This window comes from Bufo bufo, chromosome 4 (genome assembly GCF_905171765.1).
Source record: "Bufo bufo chromosome 4, aBufBuf1.1, whole genome shotgun sequence".
Lineage (NCBI taxonomy): Eukaryota > Metazoa > Chordata > Amphibia > Anura > Bufonidae > Bufo > Bufo bufo.
This window is the reverse complement of record NC_053392.1, coordinates 530,368,271-530,384,187: the sequence shown is the minus strand read 5'-3', so window position 1 is coordinate 530,384,187 and position 15,917 is coordinate 530,368,271. Positions and strand designations below refer to the sequence as shown.

The following is a 15,917-nucleotide window of genomic DNA, read 5'->3' as shown; positions in this document are numbered from 1 at the left end:
TGATAGTACAATTAACCCCTTCAGGTGCGGCACCTGAGGGGTTAATTGTGCTGATCACGGCCCCCTGTAAGAGATCGGATACTGCCAGGCAGCAGGGGGCAGTCATGTACACAGTTTGTAGTATATTCTAACTAGAAGCGTCCCCATCACCATGGGAACGCCTCTGTGTTAGAATATACTGTCGGAAATGAGGTTTCACGATCTAACTCATATCCGACAGTATATTCTAACATAGAGGCGTTCCCATGGTGATGGGGACGCTTCAAGTTAAAATATACCATCGGATTGGAGAAAACTCTGATCCGATGGTATAAAAGGGATTCCAGACTTTACATTGAAAGTCAATGGGGACGGATCAGTTTGAAATGGCACCATATTGTGTCAACGTCAAACGGATCCGTCCCCATTGACTTGCATTGTAATTCAGGACGGATCCGTTTGGCTCCGCACGGCCAGGCGGACACCAAAACGACTTTTTTTTCATGTCCGAGGATCCTCCAAAAATCAAGGAAGACCCACGGACGAAAAAATGGTCACGGATCACGGAAAAACGGGACCCCGTTTTGCGGACCGTGAAAATATACTGTCGTGTGCAATAAGCCTATATGTAATAAAATCATGGTAATGGAATAATCATTTTTCTTTTACTTTTGCAGCTGCAACCTCAAAGATCTCTCTCCTTGGAATATCACTTCAGAGTCTTTAACTATTGACCTTCGTGGCAATCCATTAACGTGCGACTGTAAACTCCAATGGCTGCTTTCAGACCAAAGAAATCTCTCCTTGATAAGGTAATGTGAAATCTAGAGATGAGCAAAAAATTTGATTTGGCAGCTTCGCCGAAGTTCGACAAGAAATTTGATTTGTTATGAATTGATTTGTCATGAATTGCTATAAATCAGGTATACCCAGGCCAATCTAGCTAAAAGTAACAGTGGCCTGTAATGCTGATGCACAGTAATTATACAGCTAACAGAAAAGATTAACTATGAATATTGGTGCACTGCACACTTATGTACACGGCGAGAAATTAGACCTGCCTGTAATACTGACGGCACAGTAATGCCTCATTCACACATCACGCTGGACCCACAGGGAAGAAGGCAACAGCAGGCAGGTACAGACCGCCGGGAGAGGTTATGTAAGCTGTGTACCGGGGTGGTCTCCCCAGGATACAGCGACGTCACGAACGAGAAAAGCAACTCTGACCAGGGCCGGACTGGGACAAAAAATAGGCCCGGGCATTTTTGACTGAGCAGCCCAATCACATGACCCCCAACAGGCCACACCCCCTTGCAGTCTAGGGGTGGAGCCAAAACCGGAAGCACAATTGAGAGGCAGGGCCAGTCACCAGTAAGATAGGAAGGCTTCAGCCAACACACAAGCTTCTTTGGGGGTCCCCAGGTGACATTAGGGGTCTTAGTACGATCCGGCCACCTAATCCGGCAGAAAATGAAAGGAATCGACTGGACACAAAGCGCAGCATGCAGCGGTTTATGTACCGCTGATTCTCTGCATTTTTCCCAGATTGTGGCCGGATCTCTGCCGTACCCCATTATAGTTACTGGGGCCGGCGGGCATTCTGTCTGCATCCAGCAGTGCCGGATCCAGTGAATTCTCAGCTGGAACAGCCGCCAGGATCACTAACGCAGATGTGAAGGTAGCCTAATACAGCGCCACATACCTCTTATATCCAGTGACGTCTCCTCTGATGTAGATGTTCTCTTTCCTTATCTTCTCCATTCAGACCAGACCACCGTGATAATTTCTTTCAGCCATCTCACGTCTCTGCAGAGTTTGACAGACATCTTAGTTTCCTACTTTTCCATCATCCTCCAATTAACATCCCATCATGCACCCCCAATACTGAGAAGCTGTGCTCCCCAAAACTATACTGCAAAAAGAACTGTGCTAAGCTGATGCTGTGCCAGGGTGCCCCCAAAGTAATGGTGCTCCCAAAGTCCCAACAATAGTAATTATTTCTTTGCCAGAGTGCATTTAGTAGTAATAGTGCTCCTACAGTGCCCCCAACAGTAATTGTGTCCCACAAGTAATAATGCTCCCATAGTCCCCCAGTTGTAATTAAGCCCACCATAATGCCCCGATAGTAATAATTCTCTTTATAATGTGTGACAGTAGAACCCCCCCCCCCTTATAATGTGCAGTAAAAAAAGAAATACCTCCTCTTAGTGCCCCCAGTAGAGCCAATGTCCCCAGAGTGCCCTTATGTGTTCTAATGACCCTTACTGTGTGCCACTACAAAAAAACACTTAGTGCCACCAGTTGAGCTTAGGTGCCCATAGTGACCTTATAATTTGTGCCAGTATAAAATACTCCTATATAGTCCCCCCAGAAGATGCCCCCATAGTGCTCCTTCCCTGTCTCCATAGTGCCCTCCATAATGTGGCACTATAAAATGCCCCTATAGGCTGCCCCACATAGATACCCCCATAATGCTCCTTTCCTCCCTTCCCCATAGTGGCATCAAAATGGGTGCCAGTATTAAATGCCCCTATATAATGCTCTCATAGCGCTCTTGTCCCCCACTTCTCCATAGTGCCCACCTATAATGCGTGCCAGTATATAGGGCCCCCAGTAGATGCCCCCATAGTGCTCCTTCCCCTCTTCTCCATAGTGCCCCCCCATAATGTGCCAGTATATAGGGCCCCCATAGTGCTTCCCCTCTTCTCCATAGTGCCCCCGTATTGTGCCAGTATATAGGCCCCCCCATATTGTGCCAGTATATATGGCCCCATAGTGCTTCCCCTCTTCTCCATAGTGCTGACCCCCCCCATATTGTGCCAGTATATAGGGTCCCATAGTGCTTCCCCTCTTCTGCATAGTGTCCCCCCCATATTGTGCCAGTATATAGGGCCCCATATTGTGCCAGTATATAGGGCCCCATAGTACTTCCCCTCTTCTCCATAGTGCCCCCTCCATGTTGTGCCAGTATATAGGGCCCCATAGTGCTTCCCCTTTTCTCCATAGTGCCCCCCCATGTTGTGCCAGTATATAGGCCCCCCATATTGTGCCAGTATATATGGCCCCATAGTGCTTCCCCTCTTCTCCATAGTGCCGACCCCCCCATATTGTGCCAGTATATAGGGCCCCATAGTGCCTCCCCTCTTCTGCATAGTGTCCCCCCCATATTGTGCCAGTATATAGGGCCCCATAGTGCCCCCCCATATTGTGCCAATATATATGACCCCATAGTGCTTCCCCTCTTCTCCATAGTGCCGACCCCCCCTATATTGTGCCAGTATATAGGGCCCCCACCCCCCTTCTTGCCACAGTATAGTATAAAATTAAATAATAAAAACAATAAACTCATATACTTACCTCCATGCTGCTGTCAGCGATGCGATGCAGGCCTCTTCCGGCCTGTGTCCCGCGCTGTACGGCTCGGGCGGCGCGCGCGATGACGTCATTGCTCCGCCTGCAACGGCCTCTGATAGGCTACAGGCACTAGGCCTGTAGCCTATCAGAGGAATGGGCAAGGGAGACGCCTCTCCCCTGCTCCATTCATCTGTATCGCTGTCCTGAGGACGGCGATACAGATGAATATGGAGATGAGCGCTTCCACATCTCCACTCCTGCCCGGCTGCTGCCACATTAATAAAAAAATAAAAAAACTCAGCTGGCGGCCCGGCTGATTGTGTTCGGCCCGGCCCACCAGGCAAATGCCCGGTCTGCCCTATGGCCAGTCCGGCCCTGCTAATACCGTGTACCTGAATTGAGGGGAACTATATCCCTAACTCACTATATTAACACGATCCTGCTATTAACCATCTTTGCTGTCCACCTATTACCATTTGGATTCTATTTATGGGACACAGCAGGTCTGTGTAATCTGTGAACTATACCCTGCCATCTTATATAATTGTGGATTTATCAGTTACACTATTGTTTTCTATGGAAAGTGTGGACCTCTAATTCAGCTTTTGTCTGGATCCTATTCAGCGGGTCGTGTATCATTAGGTTTGTGCAATCATCAGGCAGCGTATTTAAGATTGCGCATACATTTGTTTTCATGTCTGGTGTTTGATATTGTTGCGCCATTATATTATATTATTTTATCATCATCATTGTTTTATCTTATTGTTCAAGTGGATATTTCTATGCAATTTTATAATTTTTCCCATTTAGTGAGTGCCCTTCCACATTCCAATGAATTTTTTAGCTTCTCTTGGGACGGGCGAGTCCAGTGAAGTGTGCACCCATTTTATTGTACCCAATTGGTGAGCCACCGAACACACATAACCTATAAAAAAAATATGATGTTTTATTTAGTGTCTCCATATTCTGAGAGCCATAGTTTTTTCAGTTTTTGGGCGATAGGGTCTCATTTTTTGCAGGATGACTGTTTGATTGGCACTAATTTGGGGTGCATATGACTTTTTGATCGCTTGCTATTACACTTTTTGTGATGTAAGGTGACAAAAAATGGTTTAATTAGCACAGTTTTTATTTTTATTTTTTTACGGTGTTTATCTGAGGGGTTAGGTCATGGCCTATGTTTATAGATCCGGTCGATACGGACGCGGCGATACCTAATATGTCTACTCCCCCCCCCCTATTTTTTACCAATTTTTTTTAACTTTATTTGGGAAAAATGACGTTTTTGTTTATTTTTACTTGAAACTTTTAATTTTGGGGGGGGACTTTATTTTTTCAACTTTATTTTTACTTTATTTTTTGTCCCACTTTGGGACTTCAACTTTTGGGAGTCTAATCCCTTTTACAATGCATTCCAATACTTCTATATTGGAATGCATTGGCTGTATGAGTAATACTGTGTGTATTACTCATACAGCTTGCGGCCTGTGAGATCCAGGGGCCTGGATCTCACAGGCTCGTCACCGGAAGGCAGCGCAGATGCCTAAGGAAGGCATCGCGCTGCCTTCCATGCCATCGGGTCCCCCCTACAGCCGCATGGGGACCCGATGGCACCTCCAATCACAGCCGTCGCATAAGGTAAAAGCTGCAGGTCTGAATTGACCTGCGGTTTGCGGCGATCGCCGACACGGGGTGGTCACGGGACCCCCCTCCGGCGTTGTGACAGGATGCCCCCTGAATGATTTCAGCGGACATCCTGTTCCGATCACCGCCCGCAGCGCCGCAATCTAGTTTTAAACTTAGGACGTACCGGTACGCCCTGAGTCCTTAAGACAAACATGGTGTACCGGTACGTCCTAAGTCCTTAAGGGGTTAAGGGGAACCTGTCACCGGGATTTTGGGTATAGAGCTGAGGACATGGGTTGCTAGATGGCCGCTAGCACGTCCGCAATACCCAGTCCCCATAGTTCTCTGTGCTTTTATTGTGTAAAAAAACGATTTGATACATATGCAAATTAACATAAAAGAGTCATATCTTACTTGTGTGACCAGAGAAGAGTCATATTTTCAAGCTCTGACTCATCTCAGGTTAATTAGCATATGTATCAAATCGTGTTTTTTTTTTCACAATAAAAGCACACAGAGCTATGGGGACTGGATATTGCGGATGTGCTAGCGGCCATCTAGCAACCCATGTCCTCAGCTCTATACCCAAAATCCAGGTGACAAGTTCCCTTTAAGGCAATGCAAGCCCAGGAGGGGACAAGCAACCAAAATGCACTTTAGAGGCAGGGCCTCTGGAGCTAGCAGAGCAGGCAGCGCTCTGCTAGCCAACATAGAACCTTTCCCCAGGAGGGGGTAGGCTAGACTGACTCACCAACACTAAACTCCCCCTCTCTCTCAGAGAGGGTTAGAGACTGGAAGGAAAAGTTCCAGACTCTGCTAAGGCTCTGCAAAGTGTTTGCTTCCACCTGCTGGCTGGCCAGGCACATTACATGAACTATAACAGTTACATGGAAAAAATATGCACATTATTCTGAGATGACATAAAATACATTAGATGACAGGTATTAGCACATAGGAGACAGTAGCAAGGTGTCCAAAGGAGTGGTAGTGGCACTCCGGGACATTACATATATACTACAGAGGACAGTATACTGTATATTTAGGTATATATATATATATATACACTCACCTAAAGAATTATTAAGAACACCTGTTCTATTTCTCATTAATGCAATTATCTAGTCAACCAATCACATGGCAGTTGCTTCAATGCATTTAGGGGTGTGGTCCTGGTCAAGACAATCTCCTGAACTCCAAACTGAATGTCAGAATGGGAAAGAAAGGTGATTTAAGCAATTTTGAGCGTTGCATGGTTGTTGGTGCCAGACGGGCCGGTCTGAGTATTTCACAATCTGCTCAGTTACTGGGATTTTCACGCACAACCATTTCTAGGGTTTACAAAGAATGGTGTGAAAAGGGAAAAACATCCAGTATGCGGCAGTCCTGTGGGCAAAAATGCCTTGTGGATGCTAGAGGTCAGAGGAGAATGGGCCGACTGATTCAAGCTGATAGAAGAGCAACGTTGACTGAAATAACCACTCGTTACAACCGAGGTATGCAGCAAAGCATTTGTAAAGTCACAACACGCACAACCTTGAGGCGGATGGGCTACAACAGCAGAAGACCCCACCGGGTACCACTCATCTCCACTACACGAGCTCACCAAAATTGGACTGTTGAAGACTGGAAAAATGTTGCTTGGTCTGATGAGTCTCGATTTCTGTTGAGACATTCAAATAGTAGAGTCCGAATTTGGCGTAAACAGAATGAGAACATGTATCCATCCTCTGATGGCTACTTCCAGCAGGATAATGCACCATGTCACAAAGCTCGAATCATTTCAAATTGGTTTCTTGAACATGACAATGAGTTCACTGTACTAAAATGGCCCCCACAGTCACCAGATCTCAACCCAATAGAGCATCTTTGGGATGTGGTGGAACGGGAGCTTCGTGCCCTGGATGTGCATCCCTCAAATCTCCATCAACTGCAAGATGCTATCCTATCAATATGGGCCAACATTTCTAAAGAATGCTATCAGCACCTTGTTCAATCAATACCACGTAGAATTAAGGCAGTTCTGAAGGCAAAAGGGGTCCAACATCGTATTAGTATGGTGTTCCTAATAATTCTTTAGGTGAGTGTATATATACTACAGAGGACAGTATACTATATGCATAATACAGAGGACAGTTTACTGTATATACTGTAAATATATCACAGAGGACGGTATACTGTATTTTATACTACAGATGACAGTATACTGTATATATATGTACTACATAGGACAGTATACTGTATATATACTACAGAGGACAGTATACTGCTACAGATGGATCTGGATAGTTTGGACTATTGGGCAGAGAAGTGGCAGATGAGGTTTAACACAGACAAATGTAAGGTTATGCACATGGAAAGGAATAATGCAAGTCACCCGTACATACTAAATGATAAAACACTGGGTAAGGCCTAGTTCACATGAACGTTTTTTTTGCGGGTGTACGGGCCGTTTTTTTGTGTTCCGTATACGGTCCGTATACGGAACCATTCATTTCAATGGTTCCGCAAAAAAAACGGAATGTGTTCCGTATGCATTCCGTTTCCGTATTTCCGTTCCGTTGAAAGATAGAGCTTGTCCTATATTTGGCCGTAAATCACGGGTCGTGGCTCCATTCAAGTCAATAGGTCCGCAAAAAAAATGGAACACATACGGAAATGCATCCGTATGTCTTCCGTTTCCGTTCCGTTTTTTCGGAGCCATCTATTGAAAATGTTATGGCCAGCACAATTTTTTCTATGTAATTACTGTATACTGTATATGCCATACGTAAAAACGGAACAGAAAAACGGAAAGGAAACGGAAACACAACGGAACTCAAAAACGGAACAACGGATCCGTGAAAAACGGACCGCAAAAACAATAAAAGCCATACGGTCGTGTGAACTAGGCCTAACACTGACATGGAAAAGGACTTAGGAATTTTAGTGGACAGCTTTCCGTTTGTGAGATCCGTCATGGGCTCTCAGAAGCGATCCAAATCGGATCAGTTTTGCCCTAATGCATTCTGCATGGAAAAGGATCTGCTCAGAATGCATCAGTTCGCCTCCGTTCAGTCACCATTCCACTCTAGAGGCGGACACCAAAACACTGCCTGCAGCGTTTTTCTGTCCGCCATGTGGTGTGGAGCGAGATAGATCATGACACACAATGCAAGTCAATGGGGACGGATCCGTTTTCTCTGACACAATAGAAAACGGATCCATCCCCCATTGACATTCAATGGTGTTCAAGACGGATCCCTCATGGCTAGAGTTGAGCGAACTCTGCGAGTTCGAGTATCCAGACCCGAACCCGGACTTTTTCACGGAGGTTCGGGTTCGGTGTTCGGGTGATTTTATTATTTTCCGTTATAACATGGTTATAACGGAAAATAATAGCATTTTTAAAACAGAATGCTAAATAAAATGTCTACTGAGGGGTTATAAAAAAAAAAAACTCACATCATCCACTTGATCACGCAGCCGGTATCTTCTTTTCTTCAGGACCTGCAAAAAAACCTGCGGTGACATCACCGCGCTCACCAGGTGACGTCACCGCAGGTCCTGCTGAATGAAGATAGAAGGACCTTCAGTGATGTCACCGCGCTCTACATGGGAAAATAATAAAGTGAAGTTCGGGTCCTCATTGACTTAAATAAGGTCCGGGTTTGGGGTGAAGTTAGGGTCCCGAACACGGCAAACCCGAACTTCCACGGGTTCGCTCAACCCTAGTCATGGCTATAGAAGACATAATAAACTGGATCCATTCATGATGGATGCATGCGGTTGTATTATTGTAATGGAAGCGTTTTTGCAGATCCATGACGGATCCGGAAAAATGCTAATGTAAAAGTAGCGCTATTCAGTTTAAAAAAGATGACTGAGGGGAGATCTAATAACTATGTATAAATATATCAGGGGTCAGTACAGAGATCTCTCCCATCATCTATTTATCCCCAGGACCAGAGAAGGAAAGAAGGTTTGTACACAAACATAGAAGAGGATTCTTTACGGTAAGAGCAGTGAGACTATGGAACTCTCTGCCTGAGGAGGTGGTGATGGTGGAGTCACTAAAAGAGTTCAGGAGGGGCCTGGATGTATTTCTGGAGTGTAATAAAATTATAGGCTATAGATACTAGAGGGGGGTCGTTGATCCAGGGAGTTATTCTGATTGCCTGATTGGAAGGAATTTTCCCCCCTAAAATAAAGAAAATTTGTTTTCACCTTGTAGTTTTTTTTGTCTTTCTGTGGATCAACTTGCAGGATAACAGGCTGAACCAGATGGACGTATGTAGCACATGGCCGATGCCAGGCGTGACCTTTTATCGCGGCCCACAAACAGCAGGTCCGCAATATGCGGGCCCCGGCCATGTGCTCACCGCATCACGGATGCAGACTCATTCACTTGAATGGGTCCACAATCCGGAAGGTGTGGTGCGTAACGGAACCCCATGGAAGCACTATGGGTTTTCTGTCCGTGCCTCTGCGCCGCATAAAAATAGAACTTGTTCTATGTTTTTATGGAGTGGACAGATCACGGACCCAATTAATTTGAATGGGTCTGAATCCATCTCGGGAGTCGCGCGGATAGTGCCCATGTCTTGGGGACCTCAAATTGCGGTCCCCAATGCATGGAACGGCCGTGTGCATGAGGCCTTAGGCTGTGGCTACACTGCAACTTTTTGTTGCGCGACTAATTGATTTTAACTATTGAACTACAGCTGCAATCTAAATGAATGCATTCAGTTGAATACAATCTTGTGGACTGCAGCTGTCATTCAATAGTTAAAATCAATCAGTCGCGCTACAAAAAGTCGCAGTGTAGCCCTAGCCGTACACACTATATTACTATGTTATTAATATATGGGGGTAATACTGATCTTCCTACAGTGGTCTGTTAGTAACAGTACGGTGGTAATATTCAGTCACTATTTAGCTGTATTACTAGTAGTCATAGTGCGGCATTATCTGGATTGGGGGCCAGTTCAGGTGACGGGTGCTGACCCCCTATCTATGCCCCGCAGTCATGCCACTGATTATGACACTCAGACTCTCTAGCCGATGACATCACAGATAGTGTTTCTAAGGAAAAAAGAAGCGTTATCGTGCCAGGATTCTAATGTTGACGTCACAAAAAGTGTAACCATGCCAGGATTCTAATGATGACATCACAAAGGATGGCTTAGCATCAGAGCAGCCATCTTGAATGTAATGGGCTCACAGTTTATTAACATACCCTTAATTAATGGAGATAAAACTAGTGGATGGAGTATTACCTGGGGGGATCAGTTATTTTGAGACTTGTACTAGTTTTCCGGCTATAATAAAAGTCACAAACTTTAGCACTTGCAGATTGTGTGCAAAAATGTGTGACTTTAAATATAACGCTTTTAAATATTGGTAGCTCACCTCTTCAGGATCCAGCTCTGAGCCTACTTAATATACCCTTAGGATACCCATAGAAAATAGATGCTGAGTACGATTTATGCAATTTGATAATTAAGAAATAAAACACAATTTTTTCTTTAAAAAAAAACACTATTTTTATTTGTAAAAGGTTTTAGGTTTTAAATTATTCTTTTGCGGCTCTGGCTCCGTCTTCAGCATTGGCTGGATTCAGGTCCGCTAACTTGTAGAGAGGAGGTCGGAGGTCGCACCTCTGGCAGATTTTCAGGGACAGAATATTGTCACCAGAGGTTCCTGATGTTATTTTGTAATCGGATCCTAGAAGAGAAAATACCCAAATAAAAAAACGGTTTACAAAAACACAAGGAGAAGACGGAGGGAAGCGGCCAAACTTACCGGACCTGGTTGTGCTCTGCTCGTCTTCACTGGAATTTCAGATGGTTTGGATGGCAGAAACCATCTATAGATGGTAAGTGGGCCCCAAGGGCTAGATAGTAAGTGGGCCCCAAGGGGTAGATGGTAAGTGGGCCCCAAGGGGTAGATGGCAAGTGGGCCCCAAGGGGTAGATGGTAAATCCCCCCAAGGGGTAGATGGTAAGTGGGCCAAAAGGTGTAGATGGTAAGTGGGCCCCAAGCTGCAGATGGTAAATGGCCCCAAGCCGCAGATGGTAAATGGCCACAGGCGGCAGATGGTAAGTGGGGGCAAGCAGCAGATGTTATATGGTGGCCAAGGGGCAGATGGTATAGTAAGGGCCTATCGGCAGATGTTATAGCCGGCGGCAGATGATACAGCTTGGCCGCTTTCTCTTCCGGGTACTTAAGGCCCTGATGTTGGTGGTACTCCTCGGAAGGTCCTCCATCTCCACATCGTCTGGATATTGGCGAGGGCCAACATCCATTTTCTCATCATCACCGTGATCAGACTTCATATCCACATCATCGGGATACTGTCGAGGGCCGACATCCATTTTCTCTACAGCATTCACCACAGGAATCGTCTTTGGCACCAACCTACTCTTCTTCCAGGACTTCCCCATGGTGAGAGACAGCTAGAGATACTGACACTGCTGTCAGGGCGTGACCCCAATTTATAGGATTAGACCACACCCCCTGATTATTATGTCATAAGTAAATGAGTCATGCCCCATTATGACATCACAAGTAAAAAGGTCATGTCAGAGGAGGGGGGGCCAGGGGGACAAGCATCTATTGATGACATCACAAGAAGTGCCTTAGCATGAGAGCGGCCATATTGGATGCACTGGACTCACACTTTTTTTAATATCATATCATGTACATACATGTTCTTGTCTAAAATTTTCTTCATGTTTTTTCATTCTTTTCACATAGAATTTGGGATGAGGGGTGGGATATATGACTCCAGAGGACTTTGGTCCCTGTAGCAGCCAATCACAGTGCAGATTTCATTTTGTATTCTGCTCTTGGAAATTGATCTATGGGCAACAATAACTGTTTTTCTTATTGACCATTTCACCACATCTGTCCCATCTCCATCTAAATCTCTCAACCTCTCAGTTTTCACTAATAAAATTGCTTTGGACAAATAAAAGCAGCGCTGTGATTGGTTGCTAGGGACTGTTTTACTGTTAATCTGACCCGATTTGTGAGATGATGGGAGTAATAGATTGTGTGAGATGATAGGAGTAATACATTGTGAGATGATGGGAGTGATATATTGTGTATGAGAAATAGATGACGGGAGTGATACATTGTGAGATGGTGGGAGTGATAAATTACATACAAGATGATGGGTGTGACATACATTGTGTGTGAGATGATTACAGATATTTAACTATAATGTAACATCTGATGTAGATGTTCTCTTTCTTCATCTTCTCCATTCAGACCAGACCACCGTGATAATTTCTTTCAGACATCTCACGTCTCTGCAGAGTTTGACAGACATCTTAGTTTCCTACTTTTCCATCATCCTCCAATTAACATCCCATCATGCACCCCCAATACTGAGAAGCTGTGCTCCCCAAAACTATACTGCAAAAAGAACTGTGCTAAGCTGATGCTGTGCCAGGGTGCCCCCAAAGTAATGGTGCTCCCAAAGTCCCAACAATAGTAATTATTTCTTTGCCAGAGTGCATTTAGTAGTAATAGTGCTCCTACAGTGCCCCCAACAGTAATTGTGTCCCACAAGTAATAATTCTCCCATAGTCCCCCTGTAATAAAGCCCACCATAATGCCCCGATAGTAATAATTCTCTTTATAATGTTTGACAGTAGAACCCCCCCCCCTTATAATGTGCACCAGTACAAAAAATGCCCCGTTGTGTGGCAGTAAAAAAAGAAATACCTCCTCTTAGTGCCCCCAGTAGAGCCAATGTCCCCAGAGTGCCCTCATGTGTTCCACTACAAAAAACACTTAGTGCCACCAGTTGAGCTTAGGTGCCCATAGTGACCTTATAATTTGTGCCAGTATAAAATACTCCTATATAGTCCCCCCAGAAGATGCCCCCATAGTGCTCCTTCCCCGTCTCCATAGTGCCCTCCATAATGTGGCACTATAAAATGCCCCTATAGACTGCCCCACATAGATACCCCCATAATGCTCCTCTCCTCCCTTCCCCATAGTGGCATCAAAATAGGTGCCAGTATTAAATGCCCCTATATAATGTCCTCATAGTGCTCTTGTCCCCCACTTCTCCATAGTGCCCACCTATAATGCGTGCCAGTATATAGGGCCCCCAGTAGATGCCCCCATAGTTCTTCTTCCCCTCTTCTCCATAGTGCCCCCCCATAATGTGCCAGTATATAGGGCCCCCATAGTGCTTCCCCTCTTCTCCATAGTGCCCCCGTATTGTGCCAGTATATAGGCCCCCCATATTGTGCCAGTATATATGGCCCCACAATGCTTCCCCTCTTCTCCATAGTGCCGACCCCCCCCCATATTGTGCCAGTATATAGGGCCCCATAGTGCTTCCCCTCTTCTGCATAGTGTCCCCCCCATATTGTGCCAGTATATAGGGCCCCATAGTGCTTCCCCTCTTCTCCATAGTGCCGACTCCCCCCCATATTGTGCCAGTATATAGGGCCCCATAGTGCTTCCCCTCTTCTGCATAGTGTCCCCCCTATATTGTGCCAGTATATAGGGCCCCCACCCCCCTTCTTGCCACAGTATAGTATAAAATTAAATAATAAAAACAATAGACTCATATACTTACCTCCATGCTGCTGTCAGCGATGAGATGCAGGCCTCTTCCGGCCTGTGTCCCGCTCTGTACGGCTCCATTTCACAATGGAAGCGCTCATCTCCACTCCTGCCTGGCTGCTGCCACATTAATTAAAAAAACTCAGCCGGCGGCCCGGCTGATTGTGTTCGGCCCGGCCCACCGGGCAAATGCCCGGTCTGCCCTATGGCCAGTCTGGCCCTGACTCTGACACCAGCTTTTGCAAAATAGGCTTTTTACTGCAATATGACACTAAAGCAAACCCCAACCTCTGGAAACATAAAATAGATTCCATACATTCAGTTCACAGGCCGAAACCCTTTTGCTGCACAGCACGGCGCCCTGCAATGTATGGCAGAAAGAATTGCACTAGTTTGCCTACCGGCCGGCACAAATAAAGCAGCCTCACCGTACCTGTTATTGCCCTAGAAATGACACGACTGATTAGGTGGGTGTATGATATGGGCTGGCCTGCGGTGCAGCACCAAAGTTCACAATCTTATAATAAACTACTATATTCCCCCTCCCGTAACTGGTCCTATGGCACATGCCTGCTTATTACTCCTGCAGAACACGCTGAGCTGGATTGAGACGGTAAGACGTCTATCAGTTCTCAACTGTGCAATGTCTCTTTTTATCATGGGGTCCTATTGTGAACCGTAAAAAAACTTTTTGGCCTGACACAGGAAACAGAGACCCTAACTAGCTAACTACAGGCCAGGTCTAGTCTCTAGGCGCCAATATTGCAATGAGATGCGAGCACAATCTTACCGACCCGGGTCTGCTCTGTCTCCGCCGATGATTCTGAACCGAACAAACAGTCTATTCAACAAACATGCGGTACCTCAGAGCAAGCAGTTTGTTCCTCAGCTCTCATCAGCACTCCTGGCAGAAGTCCTTGGTCCCCTGGACAGAATCCGGGTCCTGAACAGCGATCAGCTTAACTTGACTGTAGCTGTGGTTGCACAATGTTGATCCCACGCTTGGATGTGACTGGATTCACTCCTCTCTGTGTCCTCTCAAAATGGCGACTTCCTCTTTCTCCTTCAGCCTGGCAACTCCACCTCTCATGAATATGGAAATATATATATCCAGTCAGTAGCTGTGCCTGGGAAACGGCGACATCTTGTGGCTAAACAGCATAACGTCAGTCCAGAACATTTAATTCAATCCACATAAACAGTGTTCAACAATAATAGCTGTTTCCCCATCTCACAGTTAGAAGAGCAGCAGCGTCTCACAGCCACTACTGTAAAACTTAGTTTCAGTTCTTTACTATTTTCAACATATTTTTGGCCACACAGATGCAGACAGCACATGGATTAGATATTTTTTGCAGTTTTATAGAAATAAATGGGTCTGTGTGTGATCTGCAAAAAAAAGTGCATTAGACGCTGACCCAAAATACCATCATGTGCATGTGGCCTTACAATAATCCATCAGAGAACAGAGACGGCTCCATGTCTAGCCCTTATCTCTGATCTTCTGACAGCTCATACATACTCAATATATCTATACTGTTATCAAATTGATAATGGATCCCACAACAGTTTGTAGGCTAAATGCAAAGTTTTTAAACTTTAATGCTTGCTTGTTTCTGCTCCATTTTTGCAGGCAAAACAGTAGTTTTAAATGATGCATAGCTTATAAATTGCAAACAGATCCCTGTTTAGTGTTTGTTTCCAATAGCCAAGGCCACTTACAGCACCCACTTAAATTCCTATTCTGTCACGTTCGGGTGTGGGAGGAAAACACCACACCAAACATAGGAGGGAAAGGGGTGAGGGAATAAGACCTGGAAACTAGGGAAAGGAGAAGGACACCTCCTATTAAAACCCTAATCAAAGTCCTGACTAACTACGAGTATGAACAGACCCAAGAGGTAGGTGAGTTTATACACAGGAATACCTAATGTCCTAACTCACCCTATAGGACCCTGGTACTAATGTCAGAACTGAGACAACCTGTTCCTCCAAAAGGAAGGACGAACAGGAGTCTTCCTCATGCCTTAATACAGTGGTCGGCAAAGTGCGGCTCGCGAGCCACAAGCGGCTCTTTAGACCCTTCAATGCGGCTCTTTGGTGCGGGCTCCCACGCAGTGGCGTACATACAGGGGTCGCAGTTGCGACCGGGCCGCCTGTGGACCCCCCTGGCCCCTGCAGTCAGTGTTCCCTTACGTCTAAGTGGCGCGGGAGGGCGGCCGCGCAGCCATATGGCGCCGCTCAAGCTGCTTGCAAAATGTCCATCATGCGCCTCCTGCCCCGTCTGTCTGCTCCTTCCACTTTATGAATGAAGCAGGCAGGCGGGGCAGGAGGCGCATGACGGAGGGAGAGATGTCACGCTGCGCACAGCAGCAGAAGGGCGGGCAGCGG

The 15,917-nt window shown here is 45.8% G+C and overlaps 1 protein-coding gene across 1 annotated transcript in view; it reads left to right on the top strand.

Moving 5' to 3' along the window:
* The window catches only part of LOC120998896 (leucine-rich repeat neuronal protein 4-like), a 53,418-nt gene that overhangs the window by 34,641 nt on the left and 2,860 nt on the right, over nt 1–15,917 (top strand). The window contains exon 4 of the mRNA XM_040429775.1: nt 657–791. Coding sequence (XP_040285709.1) covers nt 657–791 — 135 coding nt within the window. The remainder of the gene's footprint in view (nt 1–656; nt 792–15,917) is intronic.